The following is a 26,429-nucleotide window of genomic DNA, read 5'->3' as shown; positions in this document are numbered from 1 at the left end:
ATATATATATATATATATATATATACGGTATATATATATAGTATATATATATATATATATATATATATATATATATATATACAAAAAAATTTAATTGTGCTCTAGAGACTGATCAGAATAATTCTTAAAACAACATTCCTTCAAATGTCTGTAATTTTAAATTGATTTACAAGTTTCAAAAAGTACTGAGATATCGGTTTAGGACCAATAGAGGCCTCTTGCAATTTCTGATATAAAAATTGGAGGTGTGTGAAGAGCAAACTTTACTCTAGGAATATGAAGGGCAGACTAAATGGGTGTTTTGCTCGAGATTTTGGTTTAATTAAGAAGCGTGAGTGACTTCAAAAGGTCTGTACATGCAAGAGACCCCTCAAACACAGCTGAATGTCAGATGAAATGAGGACGCCAAGCTCCATTCTAGAAGAACAGCTCTCTACCCCAAACTTTATATTTGGTACTATGATGAATTTAAATATGTTTAAATATGGTCTGCATAGCTTCAATCTGTAAGAATAGTTGTTACGGTTTTTATCCAGAAAGGTAAGAATCAAGTGAGACAAACTAAATGGTGACTCATTGCTTCGTCATGACAGGGTGGCATTCCAGAGCTGACATATAGCCACATACTGGTCATATGCCATGAGAGCAAGGATGGATAGATCACTGCAGGCAAAGGAGTACAATAAGTAAGCCTAAAGCTTGAATGAGAGATGATGACATGGGCAGGAGAGAGCAGATCCCGCAGGAATTTGGAATAGAAACCTGCTGTTCCATGAAGGGAATTCATGCAACAAGCACAGCTGAATATACATTGGTTCATAGAGTCAATTTACCAAGATTACTGTCAAAACAGGACAAACATTCACAAGGAAAATAATATGAATGAGAGAAAAAACAAATGAGACCTGAAATCTTTTGTTTCAATTTAACCTGGAAAAAATAACAACATGAACATTGGTTAAGATATGCCTCAGCTCTTAACCAACTCTCTTAAAGTGACTGACATTGCTTCTCTGCTAAATTTTGGAAATCCTACAGTAGCCATTGGATTTCTAGCTAGCCACCAACCTTTATATCAAGCAGTGTAGCTTTTGCCTTTGTGGAAGGTTGCTGCTTTAGGAAGGGAACGTTGATTCCACAGCACCAGATAGGCAGGAAGGATCTAAAGGGGGTACCACAGGCAGACGGCAAATACATCAGTGCAGGATGGACCAGAACAATTACTGTACACAACAAACTTCTAAACCAGTCGTCCACCCAAACTGTCATGATCTTGGTGCTGATGACTGGCTTATTTATTCATTTTATTTCATTCAACTTCCTGCCCGGTTTCTCATTACCACTCATCATATCCATTTGTGCCATTATCTATTTCATTGACTTGCTTCCAATTGTCAGTGCCAGATTATTCTAGAATTACTAATAGTGTTACTAATAGTGTTCTTTTCTGGATTCAGACCTTTGAGTCTGCCTGCCCCTGTCTGATCTGTTTGCCTGACCTGTCTTCAGATTCTGTTGGATTCTATTGTGGACTGAACCTGGATCAGCCTCTTGACTATGCCCCCTGGATTATCCGACATTCCTTCATTTGCTCGGATCTGATCTCCTGTCAGTTCTGTGTCCTTAAAGCCTTCAGCAGCTGGAACTCTCTGTGGCAAGAACAGTCTTGTCTTGTTAGATGACTGGCTGGTACCCACCTCGTTCTCTGGGCACGGACTGAACTCTAAACCAGGATGGTGACTCATGCATTCAGATCATCCTCCATCAGGTTTTCGTGGTCATTAACCTGTGTTTCCTCTCTGCAGAGTGACCTACCTTAGATGCCCTAGCACCTGCAGCTCCAATCCGTTATTGTTTTAATAAACACTTTTGAAGTTATCCACCTGTCTGTCTGGCCTGAATACTGGGTCCATCTGTTCTGAGTCATTACACAAACAACGTCCTCGAAATAAATAAATATTTCACCAAACAACACACCAATTTATAATACAAACAGTACCTTGACCTAAACATACCAAAACAATGTAATAAAAAAACACCTCAAAGCAGCATAAAAACTGTGGAGTACAAATAACAGCGGTTACAAATAAGGTAATTCTATAGAATAAAATCTTGCATGCATCATTTTATATAGCCTGTTGGAATTATCAAATTAATGCTACAAAAACAGATACTGATAAAGGGGCATAAACTACCTCAACAACTAATATAGAAGAATACATACAAGTTATAAGTTTAGAAGTCAGCATGAATGAATGAAATGAAAATTAGCAAGGTGATAAAGCCAAACTATTCTGACATTTAAGTCAAAAGGAATTTATTCTACTGGGATATTTAGAGATTATTATTTTATATTATCATTTTCTTAAGTGCTATCTTAGATATGTCCATTGATCCCTGTGGTTCTTTGTTGCTATATGATCAGCTATCTTTCCCCCTTCTCTTAGCTGATTTTGTATATTTTCCCTTCAGTACTGGAGCCTCTGCTCTTCAGACTATATCTGAATGCATAGTCTGCTACTACTGTATGCATTCAGATTACTACACTGGCCTGTTCCTCCCTCACTTTACATGTAAATATCCTTCCCAGGCTTTTCAGCCATTGCCACATCCTCTTTAACATGTCATCAAGTTTATCTCTTATCTATGTCTAGTCCAAATAATTTCTGACCCTAACTATGCACACTTTTGCATATGTCGCCTCAATCCCTTTGCAAGTTAGATTTAATTGATGTATATTGCCAGCTCAGTCCAAACATACAGACATCAAGAATGCACATTTCAAATATATTGAAGTTATAAAACAGCACGGTTGAGGTTATTTTTCAAATTAGCTATTATTTTCAGTGTTGTGAAAAAAATCTGCTGTCCTGAATAAGCATGTAAGGACTGTGGGCTGTTGATTGCAGTGTGCCATTAACTTTGCAGCAATCCCTCATAATATGCATGGCTGTAGCAACAGAGGACAACTCCGTCCTAATAGAAACCAATCTCAATCTGAACCTGGTCCAATGGATGGAGACATACCCTGTGACCAACTGGGCTTTAAGGAGACAAACAGAAGCTAAAAAACACAAAAGGACGTGTTGTATGTTAAAGAACAAGCAGAGGCAAGAGTGCTAAAGGCAGCAATAGTCCTTTCAAGGCCATTTCTCTTCTAACTGCCTCACCTGCCTGCAGGTAGCATTTAAGCTGTTAGTTTTTCATGCATCCTTTGCTCGATTTCTGTTTCTTTCATCCAAGTTATCTTAAGTTTTTCAGTTAAAGAGCTTCGGTTTGCCTCAGAGACTTTTGCATTTAGTTACCCCCAGTGGTGGGAAGTAAATCAAATTTACTTTATTACTGTAGTGAAGTACTTTTTGAGTATCTTTACTTGAGTAATATTTGGTATGGGTACTTTTATTCCACTACTTTTCAAAGTCAATATTGTTCTTACCCCACTACATTTCAGGGAGCTGCCATTTACTTGTTCACATTGGCTCAGGTTAATCCACTGGTGCAGTTTTTCTTTCTTGAAATGCAATTTCAACATGTAAGATAGAAGCCCTTAAGATTAAATTTGGACACAAATGTTTTAGAGACTTCCAATACATTCTACAATGTGAGAAACTCACAGGGCAGATTTTTGCAGTATACTGTATACATTTTATCATGGCGTGAGTTGTTCCCATGAACATCTCAAATTGTACTTGCAGTTTCTTTGTGGTAATAGATTCAATCTTAAACCTGTATTCCATTATCAAAGTGTGAGGAGAATCAAGACACTTCTGTTTTCTTTTTGCTTTGATTTTGAATAACAAATAAAGATCAAAATAGCTGTCCTTGGTTTTTGCTGTTTTTTATGCTGAAGTTCTGTACAAGTGGTGTTGAATTTATAGCAGGTGGTTCTACATGGTTTCTGAAAGTTACAAGGTTCTTTTAAAAAAACTACTCAGAAAATTAAACTGAAATGTACTGGTATTAGAAAATAGAATTTGTGCTTTCTATTAGATTATATATTTCCAGAGAGCTGTTCCAAAAGAAATTTCTTTTTGATTTATACTTGTGTAAACAAAATGCAAATAAATCTGTCTAAGTCTAATATTTAAGTAGTTTAAAATGCATTTACTTTTGACTAGTTAAATATTTGTCAGTTAACTCATGTAGATGTTTGACAGAGTAACTTTTGCTTTAAGTTGAGTAACATTTGACTATGAGTATCAATACTTTTACTCAAGTACTACTTTTGAGTACTTCGTCCACCGCTGGTTACCTCATCAGCATCATAACATCTTGTTTTTCATTATTTCTTCTTTAGTTTTTTCTTTGCTGTTACTTAGCTGCTAAATGTCTAACATGATGTTTTACCATTGTGTTTAATACCACTGAGTTAACGTGTTGATGTACATATAAGGACAGCTTAAGGAGTGCAGTTTAGGTCAAGTAGCAATGTTTTACTACTTTGCCTTTTCAATCTACAACTACTTTCAAGTCATACCCAGTAGGCACAGTTATCACAACATATAGAGTTGCCATACGATACACCCATAAACAATGTGGCCTTTGAGAGTTAGTCCCTGGCCCCCTCAACCCAGAAGACTAAACAGGGCCAGTCATAACAAGGCAGTGTAGGTTACAGTGAAAATTACTATTATGTTAATCAAGTTATGTACTGCCATGCTAAAAAGCAAGGCTACACCTTTTAAATCAACACATTTGAAATTATAGAGACACATTTTAGAAGTGCAACAAAATCTGAAGTAAAATGAGACTGGGTATTGGAAAGCACAGAATAAACAGTCAATCTTTTGTTTACAGGTATAAATAATTTATTGTAATAAAATTTGCTGCGGCTTTAAAGGCTTGTACAAAGCAATTGTTTTTTTGCAGCTATATGACCAAGATCATCATCCTTTATGTGTGAGTAGGTTTGATATTTTCCATCAATAATTAAAATCAATATTGGTATTGAAAAAAAACAAACATTGAAGAATAAATAAGGGCAAGAATAGGGGCAAATGCTATGTTTATGGACCTTCTGCTTATTATTTCATCTGAAAAATCTGCTTAAATTCAAATATATTTCATAGTAAGAAAATCAATAATTCTTCTTCTAATTTTCGTCAACTTGAAGCCATAAATGAGCGGATTCATGAGGGGAGGAACAACAAGAAACTCCATTGCTATAAAATTCTGCAAAGCCTGCGGTAAATATTTAAAACTATGTCGATTATTAATGATATCAATCAGTATAGTCATAATACAGGCAGATAAGGAAATTAAATGCGGTAAACAGGTTTGCATGAATTTTGCCCTCTTTTCTATTGAATTGTAACATATTTTGATGATATACATGTAAGACCAAACAATGTAAAAGCCAAGAAATATAAAAATTATTATTGTAATGTTTCCAACAATGCCATTAATTGAGGTTTCTTTAGGAAAACATGCCAGTGATACGATGCTCCAGTTTACGCAGAAAAGTCTGTTTATGTATGGACTGCATAGCTTCAGTCTAAATGTCAGAAGGCTGTTTACTCCAATAATAAAAAAGGATGTTAACCAAAGAGAGCATGTCATCCAAATCACTCTTTTCATTGACATGATAGAATGGTAATCCAGTGGATGACAAATAGCCAGATACCGATCATATGCCATGAAGGCAAGGATTGAGAAATCGCTGAAGGCAAAGGAGTAAAACACCTGAGTTTGAAAAAGGCACCCTGAATAAGAGATGATATGAACAGGAGAGAGCAGATCCCACAGAAATTTAGGATAGAAACCTGTTGTTCCATAGAGTGCATTGAAGCAAAAAGCACAGAGTAGAATATACATTGGTTCATGTAATGTTTTGTCCAAAACGATGATTAGAATGAGAGAAACATTTGCAAGGATGGTTATGCAGTAACACAGCAAACAGAAGAAGAAAAGAGCTGATCTGTGAGTCCGACTTGTTTCATTCAAACCTGAAAGAAAAAACACGAAAATTGTTGAAACATTTTCCATTTTTCTTCTTTTTGTTTAAGAAATATCTGCTATTTGACGGCTCTGTACACTTCAAGTGACCAGTCTTGCCTCTCACTAGATGTGAAATAGCTAAAATCATCCACTATTTAAAGAGTTCAAATCAACCAACCAGTATTTTTTCAAGCCCTGCAAGACGCTGTCGATTGGGTCAAAGTTTGCAGCTTCCTGAAAGTCAAAGTTTTATCCGGGGGGAGATGAGGCTTTTATTGCACACCTGAGTAATTGCTAAATTGCTACATGATAGCCCTGTGAGGGCATGAATCGTTTAAAGAGCATTTTCTAGTTAACATATTTAATCAGATATTTTCTTATAAAGTAATGGGATAAGGATAGATTACTTCAATTAAGAGCTGAAAACACAGGTAAAATTTTATCGCCGACAATAATTTTATTAATGTTCTTTTAAAATGTAGAGTTTCAAGCTGATGCAAATTTAATAAAGGATAATATAAAAAAGCAAAAGTACAACAACTATCAGGGAAATGAAAGGATTGTTTTTGTGCAATCTTCACTAAGCATGTTCACATGCAGCGTGGAAATCTTGTAACTTATGAAATCTGATAACCAATATATTAAACCATATGAGGTTTGATGTAGCATATATGAGTGAAACGACATTCCAGGGCAACTCTATATAGGTTTTTAATTTTGCTTTAACTGCTTCCTTCCCACTGAAGCATCAAAAAGACGTCCAATACCTCAACTTGGACGTTTGTGCATTTTTAAGTCAGATGCTCTGGACTTTGGATGCTCCAGATGATTGGAGATTCAGGTGTTCAGCTGTTTTGATCTTTTCCTTATAAGTGACTTGGATTTACTTGCTATGAGGCATTAGAAAACAACCAAGTCCTCCTGAAAACGTCATGCAGTCAGTTAATCAGGGTTATGATCCTACTTAAATGTTCTGTTTTTGCTTTAAGTGGACCCCCTACATACTGGTGGGTGACAGTGCAGAGATTTCTCTATAAAAACTGAAGCCGGTAAGATTTTTTGGGATTTCCTGCTGCTGTTCATGGCAGCTGGGAATTTAATCTAAACGTTTAGGTTTGTGGTGCAAATGTCATGATATAAAATCAGAAGACTTTAACATTTTTAGTCAATGTAGGTAAATGGTTTTGCCACATGTCATTATGAGTAATAATGATCAGAACACTCTTTTTTCCTTGCACATAAAAAAAAATCCCTGGCTTTTCTAAATCAGTGGAGTTCAACCCTTTGTGTTTATTATTTTTCATAGTTTTCTGCTTACAGCTCTGCAGAAGCAGAGATCACGGCTTGCATGCAGTGTCTGTCTCCCAGACAGTTCCTGGATCAGCTTCTCTTATTGGTTGACTGTCTGCTTCCAGCAGAAAAAGTTCAGGCTGCCCTTAGAGTGAACATTTTTTTCGAGCATCAATGGCATCTGGCTTGCATGCTGAGTCAACAGTAGGCATGCTTCAAAGGACTCCAAGATGTCTCGCGGCCTGTCATGCACATCTTGCACTGGGCATTTGAAGCTTGCTGCACATTTGGATTGACACATGAGTTTACAATACAATACATTAGATAGTAGGAAACACAGCTGCTTTCTACTTTTTGTCATCTTAGAGCTACGGTAATTTCTTCCCAAGGATTTTTCACAATCTGTTAATTGTAGTGATATTTATGTTGATATGTTAATAAGATATATAAATATTAATTTTACTAAGTGCGCAGGGAGGAAAGTCTATTGCAATAGACCAATTTGGCAGCTGACTGATGCATCAAGCAAAAATCAAGCTAAAGGTTTTCCACACTTTTATAGTCTTCTGGGAGTTTATTCCAGATTAGTGGAGCATAATAACTATGTAAATTCTAAATCCCACTTTTGGTTGTAGTTGTGCCTAATAGTCTTCACTCAGACAACCCTGAGAGGTCTGGGCTGTTGATAGACTGACAACAAATCTCTAATGTATTTTGATGGAGAGCCATTCAGTGACATATACCGTACTGTAGACAACCTAGATATTTTAAAGTGCCTTTTAGATACGGGGAGCCAGTGTTCGGCTTTATCAATGGGGTGATGTGCTCTAACTTCTTAGTTTTGCTGAGGACATGGACAGCAGCTTTCTGGATCAGTTGCAGATGTCTGATCAACTTTTTACCTGAGAAGACACTGCTCCTAAAGATAAAGAGATGGATAAGTTTATCAAGACATTAGTCACTTAATCCTGGGAATGTTATTTATATGAATCAAGGCCAACTTTGTTACTGTCATTTTTGTTGCATGGGGAAACAGAAAGAGAGAGAAAAATAGAGAAAACAAATATGTTAACCCTCAATATAAGCTAAAAAGTATTTTTTTGATTTGGCTTATTAGAAAGGAAAAAGAGCAATTCAATAAAACAATTGGCATTAAAATGCATGGCCTAAAAATGATATATTATAGACTATTTTTCATCTGTAGTTCCCAGCTGTTAAATGAGCAATAAAATAACTATTTTTTTTCCCCTCTTAAGTTGTAATTTTCTATGTCATTTTTTTCCCTTTTATTTTTTTACAACAACCTTTATGACCCCAATTTTGCTCTATATTAATGATACAGTAGCAAAAATTTCCCTTCCCAGTCAAACACCAGGCAAATGGCCCCCTCCTTCTCCTGGGCGTGCATATTTTTTTACTCTCACTCCATCCTTTCATTGAATTACAGGGTCCGACCACAGGAAGGTGCTTCTCTTTAGATCTTAATGTCCACAAATCATGTGGACATTTTCTATTAGTTGTGCATTGGACAGATGGTCTTTATGAAAAAGGGACAAGAATAATAATAAGTATTGTTTTCAGTTTGCCAGACACCATACTAGGAAGAAGGTGGAAGAAGGTCCTTTGGTCAGACCGGACCAAACTGAACTTTTTGGCCAAAATGCAAAACGTTATGTGTGGTGACGTAACACTGGAAAGAGTTGATGGGAAGATAGATGGAGTTAAATACCTGCCAATCTAGGAAAAGTACAGCAACCCTAAACATCAAGCCAGGGCTACAATGGGACATTTTAAAATGGAAAGAGTTCATGTGTTAGTATGGCCTAGTCAAAGACCAGACCTAAACCCAATCAGCAATCTGTGGCAAGAGCTAAAAATAGATGTTCACTGATGCTCTACATCTGCTGGAGCTGTTTTGCAATGAAGAAAGTTAAAACATTTCAGTCACTAGATCCATAAAGCAAGTAGAGACATACCAGAAAAGACTTGAGGCGGTAATTGCTGTAAAAGGTAATTTCACAAAGCATTGACTTAGAGGGGGCTGAATACTTTAATATTTTTCTGAAACATGTACAACTGTAAAACATATCATAGTAACTTTTGTTCTCGTCACTGTGCTCCGAAAAGAAATTAAACAATCACAATATTCATATTTTAAAACAAAATCACTAAAATGGATTTGATTTTCTTAAAGACAATTATTTACAATCACAGGGCTGAGGGGTGAGTCCCACAGAGAAACACAATGTAGCCTACAGAAAATCGACAATAACACTCACTGTTATCTATGGACAGCTTCTCCATAGTCATCAACAGAACCCATGAAAAGACACAACATTTAGAGAGATCCTTAAATGGAGCCAGAACTACAGCACCCTCTGCTGGTTGTCTTGGATAAATACATCTCATATTTGCAATTTAAATTACATGGCTGTTGAAATCCTGGTCTGATGGGCATTGGATGATGGGTAAATGTAGAAGATAAAGAGACAAAAGATTCAAATGGAAAGAAGAAATATCTGCGAAAGATTTGGTACATTTGAAAGAAAGCAGAAGTTTTGAGTATAAGCATAATAGGTTTTGCCTGGAAGCTGAACGAAATCCTGCTCTGTGTACTCTTGAATTTTTATCCAAATCTGTTCTAATTTTTCAAATTCAACCAGAGTTATAATGTGAACAAAGTGGAGTTTTATTCTAAGTATCAAAATTTCATTTTATTGAGAAGTGAAAGTAAATCAAATATGTGGCAATGCTTTTGTATTAAGTGGCTACTTATCAAAGGCCAGTTATTTTAATACATATTTATTTTTTCATCTGAGCAGACTGAATTCAAGTTACATGAACTCTAAACTAAGGTAAAGTTAGAGTCTGAAAAGCTCTTCTGATCTTTAGTAACCTTTTTTTTTTTTACTTTTTGGAAATATAAAAGGCTGTTAATGTTCTATATTTTTAGCTCATTTAACTTTAAATCCTTGCTTTTGCCTATTATAAATGTAAAGGCGCAGAAACTGTTATTTGCAGATCATTTTAAGTTGTTTTCTTTCTTTTCTTAAGGTTCCTATACATTTCAACTGTTTAACAGTTAAAATCATTTTTTTTTAATTTTGCCACAGGAGTCTCATTTCTCCCCACAGTCAATTATTCTTGACAGACTCTTCCCTGTTAAACAGAACACCATTAGCTTGAAGTTTAATTGCTTCTATATCATATTACCGGTATTAACTATTTTGCAAATAAATGCATTTGAAGCCAAAAAGGACATTACTAGTTGTAAACACATGCAGAAAACCCAGCATAACAATAAAAAAATACTGCAACAATTAACCATTATGTATAAAAACTAGTCAGAACCATTAAAATAATACACATATTCTGAGAGAATATATGAAAATATTGCCAATTAATGCACCTGAAACTGGTCTGCTTAGATTTTTTTAAATCTAAAAGTAGCAAAATCAATTATTCTTCTTCTAACTTTAGTCAGCTTAAACCCATAAATGAGTGGATTCATAAGGGGAGGAAAGACAAGAAATTCTATTGCTATAAAATTCAGCAATGTCTGTGATAAATCTTTGGAACTGAGTCGGATGTTGATAAGATCAGTCAATATAGTCAACATAAAAATGGAGAGGGAGATTAGATGGGGCACACAAGTTTGCAAAAACTTTTTCCTATTTTCTAGAGAATTAGCACATATTTTGATGATATACATGTAAGACCATACAATACAGAAACCAAAAGTAGTATAAATTATTATTGTCATGTTTGCAACAATGGCATTAATTAGTGTTTCATTAGGAAAACATGCCAGTGAAACAATGCTCCAGTTTACACAGTAAAGTCTGTTAATATATGGACTGCATAGCTTCAATCTAGATGTAAGGAAAATGGCAACTGCAATGATAAAAAATGATGTTAACCAAAATGAACATGCCAGCATAATGACCCTTCTTACTGACATAACAGAGTGGTATTCTAAAGGACAACATATAGCCAAATACCGATCATATGCCATAAGGGCAAGGATGGACAGATCACTGCAGACAAAGGAATACAACACCTGAACCTGCAGAAGGCAGCCTGAATAAGAGATGACATGAATAGGAGAAAGCAGATCCCATAGAAATTTAGGATAGAAACCTGCTGTTCCATAAAGTGCATTAATGCAAAAAGCACATAGTAGAATATACATTGGTTCATGTAGTGCTTTGTCCAAGACGATGATCAGAATAAGAGAAATATTTACCAAGATGGTTATGCAGTAACACAGCAAACTGAGGAAGAATAAAGCTGATCTCTGATTCCGACTGGTTTCACTCAAACCTGAAAGAAAAAACACTGAAATAGTTGAAGCATTCATTTTTTCTTGATTAATTAATCTGTCTTTGCAATGTAACAGCTGTCTTGCTTCTTTCTACGGTGAGATAACAACAACAGCAGCTATTTAAAGCTTTCAAATGATGCATTCAGTCTTCTTTTAAACCCCTTGATAGATGGGAAGTTTGCAGATTAGAGTCTATTCCACAGGGGAAAATGAATAAATACTTCTTATAGCAAATCTATTCACTTGACATATGAGTATAAAATGAGAGTTTGAAGAAAGGTTTCAAAATGTTTTAAATAAAAAGCTGGGGTCAAGAAAGAGAGACCTTGTTTGAAAAGAGCAGAAATCAGCAACAGTTTGTTTTCAATTTGAAGAATTAAAACAATGTTTATTTGCAAACAAAATTAACATAAAGTGTTAAATTTGGAGGTGACACATTTGATTAACTTCCACTGCATTTTGTCAGTTCATTCTGTGAAAATATTTTTTGAGTTTAATTTAAAGTTTCATTTCTCTGTTTACTTAGAAGCTTTCTGAACCTCTCTGTGGTTTCTTACATGTTTTGACCGTTTACTTCTTATGTCTTATCTGATACCACAGAAAGATAAGGAAAATATCTCTTATGGAAATGGACTTGTGCATGTGAAGGTAAATGCTGGGTATGAAATCACACCACCTCGGCTGTGATTTCCGCTGGCAGGTAGACTACTAGCTCCACCAATTAACCGAATAAAGATTATAATAAGAATAAAGGCATATTTTGCATACATACATAAAAAAAACTCTTCGTCACCCATCACGGGTGGTCTTCCCCCTTTTTCCTCCAAGCTCAGGTCCTCTACCAGAGGCCTGGGAACTTGATTCAACCCTAACCCTAGAACTGCACTCTTCTAGAGTGATATGTCTGATGTATTTCCAGGGATCTGCTGCACTTCGGTCCTTCTGTATCTGAAAGTCCCACCAGATCTTGGCTTAGTCATTCTCTACCGTCTTTGGAGGTGTTTCCCACTTTTACCTTGGGGTTTCCAGTCCATACTCTGAACAGATGTTCCTGTATACTATTCCAGCGACTTGGTTATGGTGCTCCATGTAAGCTTTCCCTGCTATCATCTTACACCCTGCAGTTATGTGCTAGATGGCCTCAGGGGCCTCTTTGCACACTCTACACCTGGGGTCTTGTCTGGTGTGGTAGATCTGGGCCTCTATTGCTCTGGTGCTTAGGGCCTGCTCCTGTGCAGCCATGATGAGTGCCTCTATGCTGTCCTTCAGTCAGGCTTTGTCTAGCCATTGTTAGGATTTCCTGATATCTGCCACTATAATTATGTTCCAGTGGACCATCCCGTGGTGGGGCTTATCCTCCCATGATGGAGTATCTGGCACCTCGTCTTCTGTTCCCCATTGTCTGAGATATTCAGTGAGGAAGTCGTCTGTTGGAGCCTTGTCCTTGATGTACTTGTGAATTTTCAATGTTTCATCCTGGATAGTGGCTCTTACATTCATTAGTCCTTGGCCTCCTTCCTTATGGCTGGCGTACAATATCAGGGTACTGGATTTGGGGTGGTACCCTCTGTGCATGGTTAGGAGCTTTTGTGTCTTAACATCTGTGGCCTATACCTATTCCCTTATATATATATATATATATATATATACACTCCAAACGGCAGAATAACATATGGCTCACAGTCCGATGGTTTCACATTTCTTCATCAGGGGTTATGGGTTGCCGGGTTCTAGCAGCTCCGCAGTGAACAGCAATTGGGCCTGGCTGCTACGTGGTTCGCACAGAAGAACTGGGTAGTTTCTCATCTGCTTCAGCAGGCAGGTTCACAAAAGTATGCATTCAATCTAGTTTGAAAAGTAGGAAAAACAAGGAAATACGTACACCTCCTTCCGAAATCGTTGGCAGGGGGAAGTCTATTTTGTCCAGTGAATAGAGACTCTTCTCTGGAGGGTATTTGGTGGATACATTGTAGCCTCAGCTGAAAACCGACTTGTGTCTCCCCCTTTCAAGGCCCAAAAGCCAGAGGACAGACACAGTTTGGATGGAGTGTGCTGCCTAAATAAACTCTGTGCAGGCATGTGATGTCAGGGGGAGTCGCTCCTGCTTACTTCATTGACATTTAATCCTCAACATATTCATACCCCTTGAACTTTTTCCACATTTTGTAAAACCCACAAACATAACAGCAATCTTCAATCCATCATGTTGAAACTGAGATAGTATGGCATATCTGTAAATCTACCAAGACAATATCATCTCTCTAAACATACAGGCCAAACAAGGACAACTCTGATAAGGGATGCGGCCTAGAGACCGATGGTGACTCTGGACAAACTGCAGAGATCCACAGCTCTGTCATGATCGGTTTAAGGAATCTGACCCACATGCAGAGAAACCACTCAGAGAACACGGGGAAAGTTTAACAAGTTTATTTGATAACATGTAAACAGAGGTTGGATCTGGAACTCAGTGAACTGGTGAACCGGAACTGGAAAGTCTGAAGGGGAGATCACAGAGATAAGTTCAGGGACCATGGGAAATGAGACTGCGGCTTGAATTATGCTGGAGAGGGACTCACGTTTGGGGGGGCTCTTGTCAATCCTTGAATCCAGTCTGTGTGGGATTATCCAGAGAAGAGGGAACTTTCCGATAGGGACTTGAACGGATCATGTGGAGGTTTTCCCTTGCTCAGGGTAAACTCAGTAAATCCTTCCAGGGGGAGAAGGTCCAGGTATCCAATCTTCACAGGAAGGAAAACACATTAGATTCCGAGAATGAAAGCTAGGTTAGACTCTGCTAAACTCAGCTTGGCTAGAGTACCCAAAAACTGGCAAACACTCTGACGTAGTGGTAGTGACAGCCCACTGCTCAAATACTCCTCCAGTAATGAACCAAAGAGCCACAGGTGTGCAGACAGGCCCAACAAGGACATTGCACCACCTGGCGGTGGAGAGAGAAGAAACAAACAAACCACCCACACAAACTGGATTCCTAACAGGCTCAGGTACATGATTCTGTTCACAGGACAACTATTAGTTGTGCACTTGACAAAGGGTCTTTATGAAAGAGTGGCAAGAATAAAACAATTGTTAAAAGAAAACCATAATAAGTATAGTTTTCAGTTTGCCAGATACCATGCTGTGGACCAAGGAAACATGTGGAAGAAGGTGCTTTAGTCAGACCAGACCAAACTGAACTTTTTTGGCCAAAATGTTATAGGTGGTGGTGACGTAACACTGGAAATCACTCTAAATGTAGATGTATCAGGCTCAGTGGTGGTTCTTTTTAGCACAGACAGGGAAGATGGTCAAAGTTGATGGGAAGTTAGATTGAGTTAAATACCCGGCAATCTAGGAAAAGTACATCAACCCTAAACATCAAGCCAGGGCTACAATGTGTCATGATGTCTTTGAGTGATCGAACCCACATGCAGAAAACACACTCAAAGAGCTAGTAAAAAGTTTAACAGGTTTATTGGTGAGGATTACAATATGTAGAGAGAGATAGATTGCAGGTTTTCTCAGTGGGGAAACCAGCGGCCTGGTGAACAGGAACCAGAAACTCTAGGAGGAAGATCACAGGATGATTTCAAGGTCCGTTGGGAAAATTAACTAGGCTGATGATTGGTTTAGAGTTGACTCACATAAATTGGTTCTTGGTTAATCCCTGGGTCCAGTTTGTGGGGGAATAGTCTAGAGATTACTGTACTCGTTAGAGGGCGGACAGGCAGACTTGAGTTCGGTCCAGAAGAGCTAAGGAGTGGACTGTCACTGGATTTTCCAAAGGTGGGCTTGAACAGGTCAGACCAAGGTTCCCCCTTGCTTAGTGTGAGACGAATATTTTCCTTCCAAGGGAGGAGAAGGACCAGGCTTATCCAGCGGATCAGAAGGGTTTCCTACCGGAGAACACAAAGGAGACAAAGGCAAAAACTTAGGCTCAGAGAGACAAAGGCAAAGAGTTAGACTCAGCTAATATCAGGAGGCTAGAGTACCAAATACTGGCAAACACTCTGGCGTCGAGGTGGTGACAGTCTGCTGCTCTTATACTCCTCTAGTAATGACCCAACAAGCTGCAGGTGAGGAGGATATAACCCGGAAGCTGCCCTCCAAGCCAGAACGGAGAAAAGGCACTATCTGGAGGTTGAGGGAGAAAACAAAAGGAAAACACAAAAACAAACCCCACAAACAGAGCCCCTAACATAATGGAACATTTTAAAATAGAAAGTATTCATGTGTTAGACCTAAACCCAATAAGCAATCTGTGGCAAGAGCTAAAAATTTATGTTCACTAATGCTCTCCATCTGCTCTGATGGGGTAGGAGCTGTTTTATAATGAAGAAAGATCAAACATTTTAGTTACTAGATGCATAAAGCTAGTAGAGACATGCCATAAAAGACTTGAGGCGGTAATTGCAGCAAAAGGTAGTTTCACAAAGTATTGATTTAGAGGGGGCTGAATACTTTTTTATAAATATTTTTTTAAAACATGTACAACTTCAAAACATTTCGGAGTAATTATATTCTGGCCACATACTGGAGCTGGACTCCAATCAATCTACATAGACCACTTTGCTCCACAATAATTTACGATCACAAGGCTGAGGGGTTAGGACTCCCACAGAGTAACACACTTTAGCCTACAAAAAATTGACAATAACACTCAGTGTTATCCATGGACAGCTTTTCCATAGTCATCAACAGAACCCATGAAAAGACACAACATTTAGAGAGATCCTTAAAGGAGAATTCCGGTTTTTAACACTTTTAGCCCCTTTTCTGTAGTGTCCAGGATGAAATCGAATGATCGACACCCAAATTTTGACGATTGGTCCTGTCTCTGCTATTTGGCTCATGCAGAATCCCCCCATGGCTGCTTCAGAATGGCTTGCATAGTGCATGTCCGATAATGTCCTTAAAACAACCTTAAACGTTCTTTTTTTAAAATATGCTACTCACCGAGTCGTCAACGCTGTTCAATGACGTTCAAAAACAAGTTTCGTAAAGAAAAAACATTCCTGTAGTGTTTTATTTAGCATTTTGTAAATCCCATTGAGTTCTGTTGGAATAGTCAATATCCCTCCGCCACCGGAAACGGAAAGGGGGCCTGTTTACGCTTAGTTGAAGTCTTTTCGCAAGGCCCAAGTGTTTCTGCTTCACTCTGTGTACTCCGACGTCGAGGTGCTAACGTCTCTGTTAAACACTTTAAAAAACTCTGAAAATGGAATACGAAAGGTGGATTCTTCTCCTACACAGTGGTCCTACATTCCCAAAGTATAGAGACATTGTCGCCAACTAGTGGTCTGGAGTGTGCAATGCTTCAGATTCGAACGGGAAGCGGAAGTTTATAAGCGAATATACATTGGTTCATGTAGTGCTTTGTCCAAGACGATGATCAGAATAAGAGAAATATTTACCAAGATGGTTATGCAGTAACACAGCAAACTGAGGAAGAATAAAGCTGATCTCTGATTCCGACTGGTTTCATTCAAACCTGAAAGAAAAAACACTGAAATAGTTGAAGCATTCATTTTTTTTTTCTTTTTTTGATTAAATAATCTGACTTTGCAATGTAGCAGCTGTCTTGCTTCTTTCTACGGTGAGATAACAACAACAGCAGCTATTTAAAGCTTTCAAATGATGCATTCAGTCTTCTTTTAAACCCCTTGATAGACGGGAAGTTTGCAGATTAGAGTTTATTCCACAGGGGAAAATGAATAAATACTTCTGGTAGCAAATTTATTCACTTGACATATGAGTATAAAATGAGAATTTGAAACAAAGCTTTTAAAGGTTTTAAAATAAAAAGCTGGGGTCAAGAAAGAGAGACCTTGTTCGAAAAAAACAGAAATCAGCAACAGTTTGTTTTCCAGTTGAAGAATGAAATAATTTTAACCAACAACAAAGTTTATTTGCAAGAAAAATTAACATAAAGTTTTAAATTTGGAAGTGACACATTTGACTTCCACTGCATTCGATGAAAATATTTTTTGAGTTTAATTTAAAGTTTGATTTAATTTCTCTGTTTACTTAGAAGCTTTCTGATCCTCTCTCCGGTTTCTTACATGTTTTGACCCCTTACTTCTTATGTCTTATCTGATACCAGATACCATATATATACATCAAATATACTTTATATATACCGTATATACTATATATATATACATATATATAAAACCCCCCCAAAAAAACTGTTTTCTCACCCCCCGTGGGGTGGTATGTGTCATCCTCAAGCTCGGGTCCTCTACCAGAGGCCTGGGAGTTTGAGGGTTCTGCGCAGTATCTTCTGTTCCTAGGACTGCGCTCTTCTGGACAGAGACCTCTGATGTTTTACCTGGAATCTGCTGTAGCCACTCTACCAGTTTGGGGGTCACAGCCCCCAGTGCTCCAATTACAACTGGCAGCACTGCTGCTCTTACTTTCCACATCTTTTCTAGCTCCTCCTTCAGTCCTTGGTATTTCTCAAGCTTCTTGTGTTCTTTCTTCTTGATGTTGCTGTCGCTTGCGATTGTCACATCTATCACTACTGCCTTCTTCTGCTGTTTGTCGATCAACACGATGTCTGGTTGGTTAGCCATCACCTGTTTGTCAGTCTGGATCTTGAAGTCCAGGGACGTGGCTAGACCTATTTTAGGGTGGCTGAAGTCATCCCTTCGTTGGTATTAGCCACCCCAAAATTATTTTGCGATTTTTATTGTTATTTTTTTATTTATTGATTTTTTTTCCATATAACCCCAAACAATTGCAGTAAAGCACTGAAAACGAGCCACCAAGAAGGCAAGTTAATCTGAAGATAAGTTCCTGTTAGTTTATTTACAAACACAATTATTTATACAATTATTAATATCGTTAGGATATTCATTTCCTTCATTGGCTCCGCGTCCAGCGTCACGTCACGTGGTACACGGCCATCAACTGGACCATAGCAGCTGTGCAGTGCAGCAACAGCGCGCCCTTTGAATCTCCACACAGTCATCGAGCTTGATTAGGAAAGTTATGGTTGCGTGCAGATACATACGGTGAGTTTGCCATTTGATGTCAGCGGTTTACATTTTCTTCACTTTACCTGGAGTGAGGAAAGAGACAATATAGGCCTAATAGCTTGTCTGATTCAGTAGGAATTACGTTACCATGGTGAACAAAGTCAGTGGTGTGGGAAAACACGATGTTGTTGTAGCCTACTAGCATCATTATAATAGTTTTGTCACAGGAGCAGTGATGGGCAGTAGCGCCGCTACATGTAGCGAAGCTATTAGTTTAACTACATTTTCAAGTAGCTTGACCGTAGCGTCGCTGCCTTATTTATCAAGTAACTTTCCTGTAGCGACGTTATTGTTTTGATCAAGTAGCGACGTAGCGTCCACAAACGCTACAAAATCCAGGGCAAAACTAAGAAATGAAACCAGGTTTTCTATTTCTAAACAACAATCAGCCACAAAACTACTGTAAATAGCAGTTTCAGCTGACGCTTTATAAGTGGCGTAGTAGCACAGGCACACTCCGTAGGGTTAAACAAGCGCACCTTTTCCGAGGCTGTCGTTCTATTGGCTGGAAAGGTTGCTAGGCAACGATCCAACTGCAGTCTGAGAGAGCAAAACAAATCCGCAAGCAGAGCGTAACTGAGACCCGTGCAGAGCGGAGATGGAGGCAAGCGAGAGGAAAAAATATCTGTGATAATATAGAAAATATCTGTTTAAATCTGAGAGAAGAAACAAAGATTTTTGAGAGAAGAGAAAATATTTGAGAGAGAGCGCATGTTTTGAGTGTGAGCATTATAAGTTTTGAGTGCAAGAAGATGAAATTCTTTTCTCTAATTGAAGTTATGTGCTCTTGCATTATGGCAGGATAATTCTCCCATATCTATGTGCCACCAGTCTGATAGGGCGACACTGTGTGATATGGTAGTGCTTCCTTGGGTTGACTATAGTTCTAAGTTGTACGTTTCATATACTGTTGATTTTGTGTTTTCATTAATACATTGTACTTAAAAATACTTCCTTTATTTGCATTAAAACTTTGTCAGACTGATGTGAAAAAGTCTCAAGGATATCCTTCTTTGCAATGATGCTATTGCCTATTGCCTACTGTCCATTTATGCAACTTGTATTTTGTGGTTAAACTTTAGATTAAGCAGAAATCTATCAAAGATAATGCTGCATTTATTGTTAAGTTCCTCACATATATGTGTTTCTCTCTGTGCCAGGTGTAGAGAAAGACATGCCAAAGTCCAGGTCACACACACACACCAAGCACACACACAGAAACAGGGTTATTGCAAAGCAGACAGGGGTTCCTGACAGGTTGTGGGTGCAGGGGAGATGGGGAAAGATGAATGGCCAGGTTAAGGGTTTATGAAGATGTTGGGAGTCTGTTGGTTAGACAACTGTCTTCTGTAGAAGGTTTCCATTATGATGAGTGGCGAACCACTTGCCTTCTTCCATTTATGCAGTAATGCATGGCACCTACCATTTACTCTTTGTAATTTAGCACATTTTATCTGGTGTAGTTTAGTTGGTGAAGTAGCATTAGTGAGGGAAGTGTTTCCCAGGTATGTTGCTCTTAAAATAATGAATTTATAGACAGCGCCTTAGAAAGTGCACTGGGGGAGGCTTTAACATGTAAATGAACATGCTGTGAGCTATACAAATGCAAATCAGGGTTGCGGGGGGGGGGGGGGTTTACTCCAAGTGACATTTTTCTAAAAGGTAAGAAAATCTCTGATACAAAGAGATCAGGCTCAGTATAGCCTCTTACATTTTAGCTTGAATTGATTTATTTAATTAAAGTATAGAGACCAAAACAGATCTTTAGCTGACAGAGCAATACATTTAGAGCAGTAATTATTTAAAAAAAATAATTGCATTTAAGATAAAAAATAAAATGTTGTCTGTCAATATGCTCAATTCACAATTACTTAAGTGGAAAAGTTTCAAGAAATGAGTCTGAGATGATTCACTTTATAACATGGCGCATTATCCTGCTGGAAGTAGCCATCAGAAGATTGGTACACTGTGGTCATAAGGTCCGGCCAGGTCAAGATCCGCAATTGCAATTGCACCAAACAGGAAAAAGAACATCGACAAATTCCGGTTCGTCAAATTAAAATATAGCAGCAACAGATCGGTGACTAGAAATCATAGCACAATTCTTATATATATATATATAAAAAAAAAAAAAAAACTAACACCGTTTATTTAAATGATTGGATCCAAACTATTGGTTATTCACCAACGAGGAAGCAGATTTCTCATCTCCATCAAAATATTTATTTTATACCGAGGGAATTAAACTTTAATCAAATCCATTCAAAAGAAACTTCTTATTACATGAATGAAAAGAGATGCTGAGTTTGGGAGTAGAGAACAAGTTCATTCAAAAAAGCAGTTTTGAATTATCCTTATCCCCTTTACAAAAATCTACAAATATATATATATATATATATATATATATATTTAGGCAGAAACTGAACATAAGCTGGATGATGGTGGGATTTTTTTAATATGTCATATTAAATTAAGCGCTCACAGGGTTCATACAGTAATGAGTGACTATAATTTAATGCTATTTTAATGCTATTAGACTAATAGCAGCCTAGCCTAAAGCTACGGCTAATAACAGCCTAGCCTAAAGCTACGGCTAATAGTAGCCTTGCAAGAACAAGCTTTATTAAAGTGTATTTTTTGTGATTCACAGGAAGCAGTACGCCGTCTTCACAACTCGGAGACTAATTGCAGGCGCTATGAACCGCAGCAAGGGTAAGATTTAAAGAATATGCTTTCATTCTGCGGTAAAAGGCAATGGATACGGATGGATACCGATCATAGCTGTACATTTTGTTTTCACAGACCTCCTATTTGCTCGGAGCCATATCAGCAAGTCCAGATTTGCACGATCTTGATAAAGACGGCATTGTGTGTAAGTGACTTGTTTTAATGTTTTCTCCTTCCTTGTTACTGTGACTTGCGTTTGATTTTTTATTCATATCACTCTCATTTAATTGTTTTCCAGCTGCCTGTAAGACGTATTTTGAGACGGTACGCGGGAGCTTCAGATATACGCAGCCAGCCAACACGTTGCGTGCGGAGGCTGCCCAGCAATCTGCTTGGAGTCGGGCTAGAAGAAAGAGGGTAAGACTTTATTTGGTGACCAGTTTTCAGGTGCATTGATAGATGTGTTGTGTCCATACGCAGGGCGCTGATTCATTGTTTTTTTTTTCAGCTGCTGAAAGCGAGGCATAATGTGTGCTAGCAGATGAGGAAGTTGAACTCTGGAAGTCCGCCACTGTCGACCTCATGTCCGACGAAGAAGATGGCGTCGTTGGCGGTGTCTCTGGATGGATTGTACGGTTGCCGCCATTTCGTAGGCCGGATCTCACTGAACTCTGTGTTAAGCTGCAGTCCCAGTTAGAAGCGATACCGAAGTACAGGGCCACGCACAGTAGGCGTCTGCACATCGGACCTGCCTCGAAAGGAATGCTGCCAGTTACCTCCAACCCTGAGGAAGCAAACGGACCGTTCACGGAGTTGTAATTTTTAGATACGCATGTGTTTTGATATGCGTTGTATATAGTTGTGTGTGTTTTAATAAAGCTCTTTCTTTGCATAAACAGCTTCCTGGCAAATGTTCATTTCCTGTATAAATTCATTCATGTCCTTGATGGTAGCCTAATAATTGTGTAGTAGTGTAGGACAACATAAATACACATCATATGAATGAATAAATATATGAATCAATAAATATATATTCATAAATATATATACATATAGGTAAATTTATATGTAAATATATATATATGCCAACCAATCACGAGCGACTTTACTTGTTTAAAAAGAAGTTCCGTCCAAAACTCAGTAAGAAAGTTAAAGCCTGGCGTGGCCACGTGTGGTTTTGCTGCCAATCATGAGCGATTTCACTTGTTTGAGAATAGTGGTTTCAGCCAATACTGAGTAGGTTATTCAAGCCAGACCTGGCCAGCCGCGCGGGTTTGCTGCATTCATATGCTAATTAGGGCCATTAGTACAGCTGATCGCTCTCCACATACGTCAGTCCGTTTCCGACAATTTGTGGCACGACAAACGCGGACAAGCGCGGGTTGCAAATTGTCGGAAACTGACGAAAATCAGGGAGATCTGCGGGAGTTTACGGAAGTTTATGGGGACGAAAATCTCACTTTTCATGCAGTAGAACTAACCGCAGTGTCTTTCCCTCGCACCTTTCAGTTCTGGTTGAGCAGTGTTCAGAGCAACACTGGACTCACTTCATTCTACTCTGAGCTGTACTTGAGTCATCACCATACTCTTAATAAACCTGTTAAACTTTTCCCTGGTCTCTCTGTTTGGCTTTCTGCATGTTGGGGTAAGACCTTAGATAAAAATCATGACACAAACAGGAAATACGCATAGTGTAGAGCGGATGTTGAATTGACCAATCAGATGCAACATACACACAAACTATCTGGTTTCTGAGCATAAAATAGGCTTAAGGCTCCACCCCCAGTGAGTTCACATAGTAAGTCTCAGGACCCAGTTTAAGTGTCCGTTAAGGGGGTTTCCAAGGCCTTTGCTTGTGACTGCTGAATCACTGATTCAAAGCCCCACTCCCACGGACTGACACTCTGGGTCCCTTAGCAAGATCCTTAACCCCACACTGCCCCCGGGCACCGCACAGTGGCTGGGAACTGCTCCCCAATGGGATGGGTTAAATGCAGAGGTAAATTTCTCAAATGTGAGATCAATAAAGTTTTATTATTATTATAATTCAAGATTTCGGTAAACAATAAAAAGTCAAGTTCTGGATTTACAAAGCCAATGCTCCAATAGATATTAGAAGGCTAGCACTCCCGTGTTTAGAGCTATGTATTTATCTTGAAATTATTGAATTATTTAGACATTGTAATTACTGGATTCTAATGTTGAATAGGTTAAAGTTAAAAAGGCTCTGTCAGCTCTTATTAATGCCATTTAGCTACATACAAGAAGTAAAATTCGGCAAAAGGAAAAAATTGCAACTTTCACAGTGGGCGTAGGCTAAAGTATATAAAATATTATGAATCTGTTCTTATAAACAACGTAAGTCCTGAGTCTGGAACATCCCTGCAGCACAGGAAGTTGGCTTATGAAATGAGTACATGGGATATAAAACCTATGTATGGATGGTAGATGGATGATTCAATTTATTCATTTAAAAACCTGAGCTGACACTGGTGACAGAGAAATACACGTTCTTTGAATTACCGTAACTCTTTGAATGTTTTCCCTGTTTTCAACAGATTGTAAATCTTAGAATTGCAGATTTGGGCTGAAGTATGGCACTATAAGATAGTCTCAATGGTTGCTGCATGGTTGCTGTCAGATTTTTGGAGAAGGAGCAGAATGGAGATACAAGAGACAGTAAACACAGAAACCAGTAAAATGGCTTGTGAATACATTTCTGCTTGAAAGTTTACATACCCTTCCTTTAAAACAGAAAGAAAATCAGCTGGCAGTAAAATAAAAATTGAAATTGACAAAGTAAAGAATTAAAAACTATAAAGAAATGGAATTCATGAACGATTTTGGATGTATATAACAGTGGTGATTTCTCATTGAATACCCTGCAAATTTCGTAAAATTATTGGTAAAATATGTATTGTAAAACTTCAGAAATGTAATTATTAAACTGCATTAAATATGCGCTGAAATGCACCTGATTTCAAGTATGTTGTGCATTAATCAGCTGTTTATTGCGCTCATGGATGTAATCACCCCTCCTCTCTGGAGCAGCAGGACACTGCCTGTCAGTCTTTATGAGAAATCTCTGTTGAGGTTTGAGCCTTGGGCTATTTTGGTAAACAGTGAGAAAGTAGAGCCCAGATTGCATAACACGGCAAAAAACGTCACCTCCAGTGACACTTAACCTTTTAGGGGGTCTATGGAGACCAGTTCCATTATCTCAGAATGCCCCTTGGTGAATGCCCCATTTTGGACTGAAGTAATTGCAGACTTGGAAGGATGGACTTGACTTGACTGTCCACAGATAAATCATTACAACAGCGTCTATCTGTTCAAACATAAGTCTCTCATACCGCCTGGATTTTCCACAGAAGTGTTAGGGCTTAAAGTGGCTGGTTTTATTGTGGGTGCAAGACCTTCTGTGGAAATGGAAAAGTTCCAACAGGCCTCAGACTATGGACTACCTTAAGCTCATAACAGTCTCGTTTATTTCAATCACTGATAAGATAAACAATTTCAAAGTAACAAGTCAAATATGGAGATGGTCCTTGTCATCTATCAGGTCACATCACTAAATTGCTTGCATTACTACCAGAAATGTTACATGTATATTTATGTTGAATAGTACTGTACATTTGTATTTGTATTTTGTTTGTTTTTGTTGTTTATTTGTAAATTAAAAATGAAAAAAAAAAAGATAACAAAATACCCTCATGATCCAAAACCAATCACATTCTTCCTACAGTAGTACCTCAATGCATAACAAAAAAAAAAAAACAATAAAAAAACCCGGAAAAACGGATGTTGCTATGAGCAATTTATTCTGCATGCAAACTGGTCTTAACAACTTGAACATGATTGAAAAAATATATAATGATAGGTTATGAATGTATTGTTTAGTAATACATCCTAAATGTGTCCTTAAATTGATTTGAATTTAAAAGTAACAAATTCAATAATTCTGTTTCTGACCTTGGTCAACTTAAAACCATAAATGAGCGGATTCATCAGGGGAGGAATGACAAGAACCTCTATTGCAATAAAGTTTTTTAAAGGCTGAGGTAATTCTTTAGATCCGAGTCGATCATTAACAATTTCAATAAGTATGGTCAGAAAAAAAGTGCATAAAGAGATTAAATGTGGCACACAAGTTTGCATAAACTTTGCCCTGTTTTCTATAGAATTGTAACATCTTTTAATGATATACATGTAAGACCATACAATAAAGAAACCATGAAGAATATAAATTATTATTGTAATGTTTGCAATAATGCTGTTAATAGCGGTTTCTTTAGGAAAACATGACAGTGACACAATCACCAAGTTTACACAGAAAAGTCTGTTAATGTATGGACTACATAACTTCAGTCTGGATGTAAGAAAAATGTTGACTGCAACAATGAAAAATGATGTTAACCAAAAAGAGCATGCCAGCTTAATGACCCTTTGTACTGACATGACACAGTGGTATTCCAATGGACGACATATAGCCAAATACCGATCATATGCCATAAGAGCAAGGATGGACAGATCACTGCAGGCAAAGGAGTACAACAACTGAGCCTGCAAAAGACACCCTGAATAAGAGATGACATGCACAGGAGAGAGCAGATCCCACAGAAATTTAGGATAGAAACCTGCTGTTCCATAAAGTGCATTAATGCAAAACGCACATAGCAGAATATACATTGGTTCATGTAGTGCTTTGTCAAAGATGATGATCAGAATAAGAGAAACATTTACCAAGATGGTTGTGCAGTAACACAGCAAACTGAGGAAGAATAAAGCTGATCTCTGATTCCGACTTGTTTCATTCAAACCTGAAAGAAAAAACACTGAAATTATTGAAACATTCATTTTTCTTGGCTAAGAAATCTCTCTTTGTTATTTGACAGCTGACTTGAACTCTTCAAGTGACCAGCCTGGCTCTTGCAACAATAAAATAACATTGTAAAGCAAATTCAGCTAATTAAATATTTCAAATCATCCAATCAGTTTCTTTTGAACTTGATTGGTGGAAAGTTTGTAGCTTCAGAGTTGTTTCTACAGTGAACAAATACTTCAGAAAGCAAATGTATTCCCTTGCAGGATTGAGTGATTACATCATTTTAAAAAACATTTTGCCATAAGAGGCACTGAAGTGTTTGTATAAAAAAAAGTTTAGAAAAAGT

General features: G+C 37.9%; 3 protein-coding genes across 3 annotated transcripts; all 3 read right to left on the bottom strand.

The window, feature by feature from the left end:
- Nucleotides 1–4,909: 4,909 nt before the first annotated feature.
- LOC119796497 (olfactory receptor 1D2-like) lies at nt 4,910–5,985 on the bottom strand. The gene has a single exon (XM_038305079.1). The coding sequence runs from the start codon at nt 5,983–5,985 to the stop codon at nt 5,053–5,055; it is 933 nt and encodes a 310-aa protein (XP_038161007.1). The 3' UTR covers nt 4,910–5,052.
- A 4,656-nt stretch (nt 5,986–10,641) lies between these two features.
- On the bottom strand, nt 10,642–11,618 carry LOC119796554 (olfactory receptor 1D2-like). Its single transcript, XM_038305157.1, has one exon. It carries the CDS (start codon nt 11,585–11,587, stop codon nt 10,652–10,654), a length of 936 nt encoding a protein of 311 aa, XP_038161085.1. The 5' UTR covers nt 11,588–11,618; the 3' UTR covers nt 10,642–10,651.
- Nucleotides 11,619–25,056: 13,438 nt separating this feature from the next.
- Nucleotides 25,057–26,152, bottom strand: LOC119796557 (olfactory receptor 2AT4-like). Its single transcript, XM_038305163.1, has 2 exons — nt 26,002–26,152; nt 25,057–25,821 (listed from the first exon to the last, which is right to left on the bottom strand). Exons 1-2 carry the CDS (start codon nt 26,113–26,115, stop codon nt 25,180–25,182), a joined length of 756 nt encoding a protein of 251 aa, XP_038161091.1. The 5' UTR covers nt 26,116–26,152; the 3' UTR covers nt 25,057–25,179.
- Nucleotides 26,153–26,429: the final 277 nt, after the last annotated feature.

The sequence above is a fragment of the Cyprinodon tularosa genome, unplaced genomic scaffold (assembly GCF_016077235.1).
Source record: "Cyprinodon tularosa strain WSP-4 unplaced genomic scaffold, ASM1607723v1 ctg551, whole genome shotgun sequence".
Lineage (NCBI taxonomy): Eukaryota > Metazoa > Chordata > Actinopteri > Cyprinodontiformes > Cyprinodontidae > Cyprinodon > Cyprinodon tularosa.
Note: the sequence above shows the minus strand (reverse complement) of the source record. Positions and strands in the feature narration are given on the sequence as shown.

Coding starts and splice junctions, on each gene's coding strand:
- LOC119796497 (XM_038305079.1), bottom strand. CDS start 5,985: ATGGAAAATGTTTCAACAATTTTCGTGTTTTTTCTTTCAGGTTTGAAT.
- LOC119796554 (XM_038305157.1), bottom strand. CDS start 11,587: ATGAATGCTTCAACTATTTCAGTGTTTTTTCTTTCAGGTTTGAGTGAA.
- LOC119796557 (XM_038305163.1), bottom strand. CDS start 26,115: ATGAATGTTTCAATAATTTCAGTGTTTTTTCTTTCAGGTTTGAATGAA. Junction 25,822..26,001: donor GTTACTGCACAACCATCTTG/GTAAATGTTTCT, acceptor TGTCTTTTGCAG/GCTCAGTTGTTGTACTCCTT.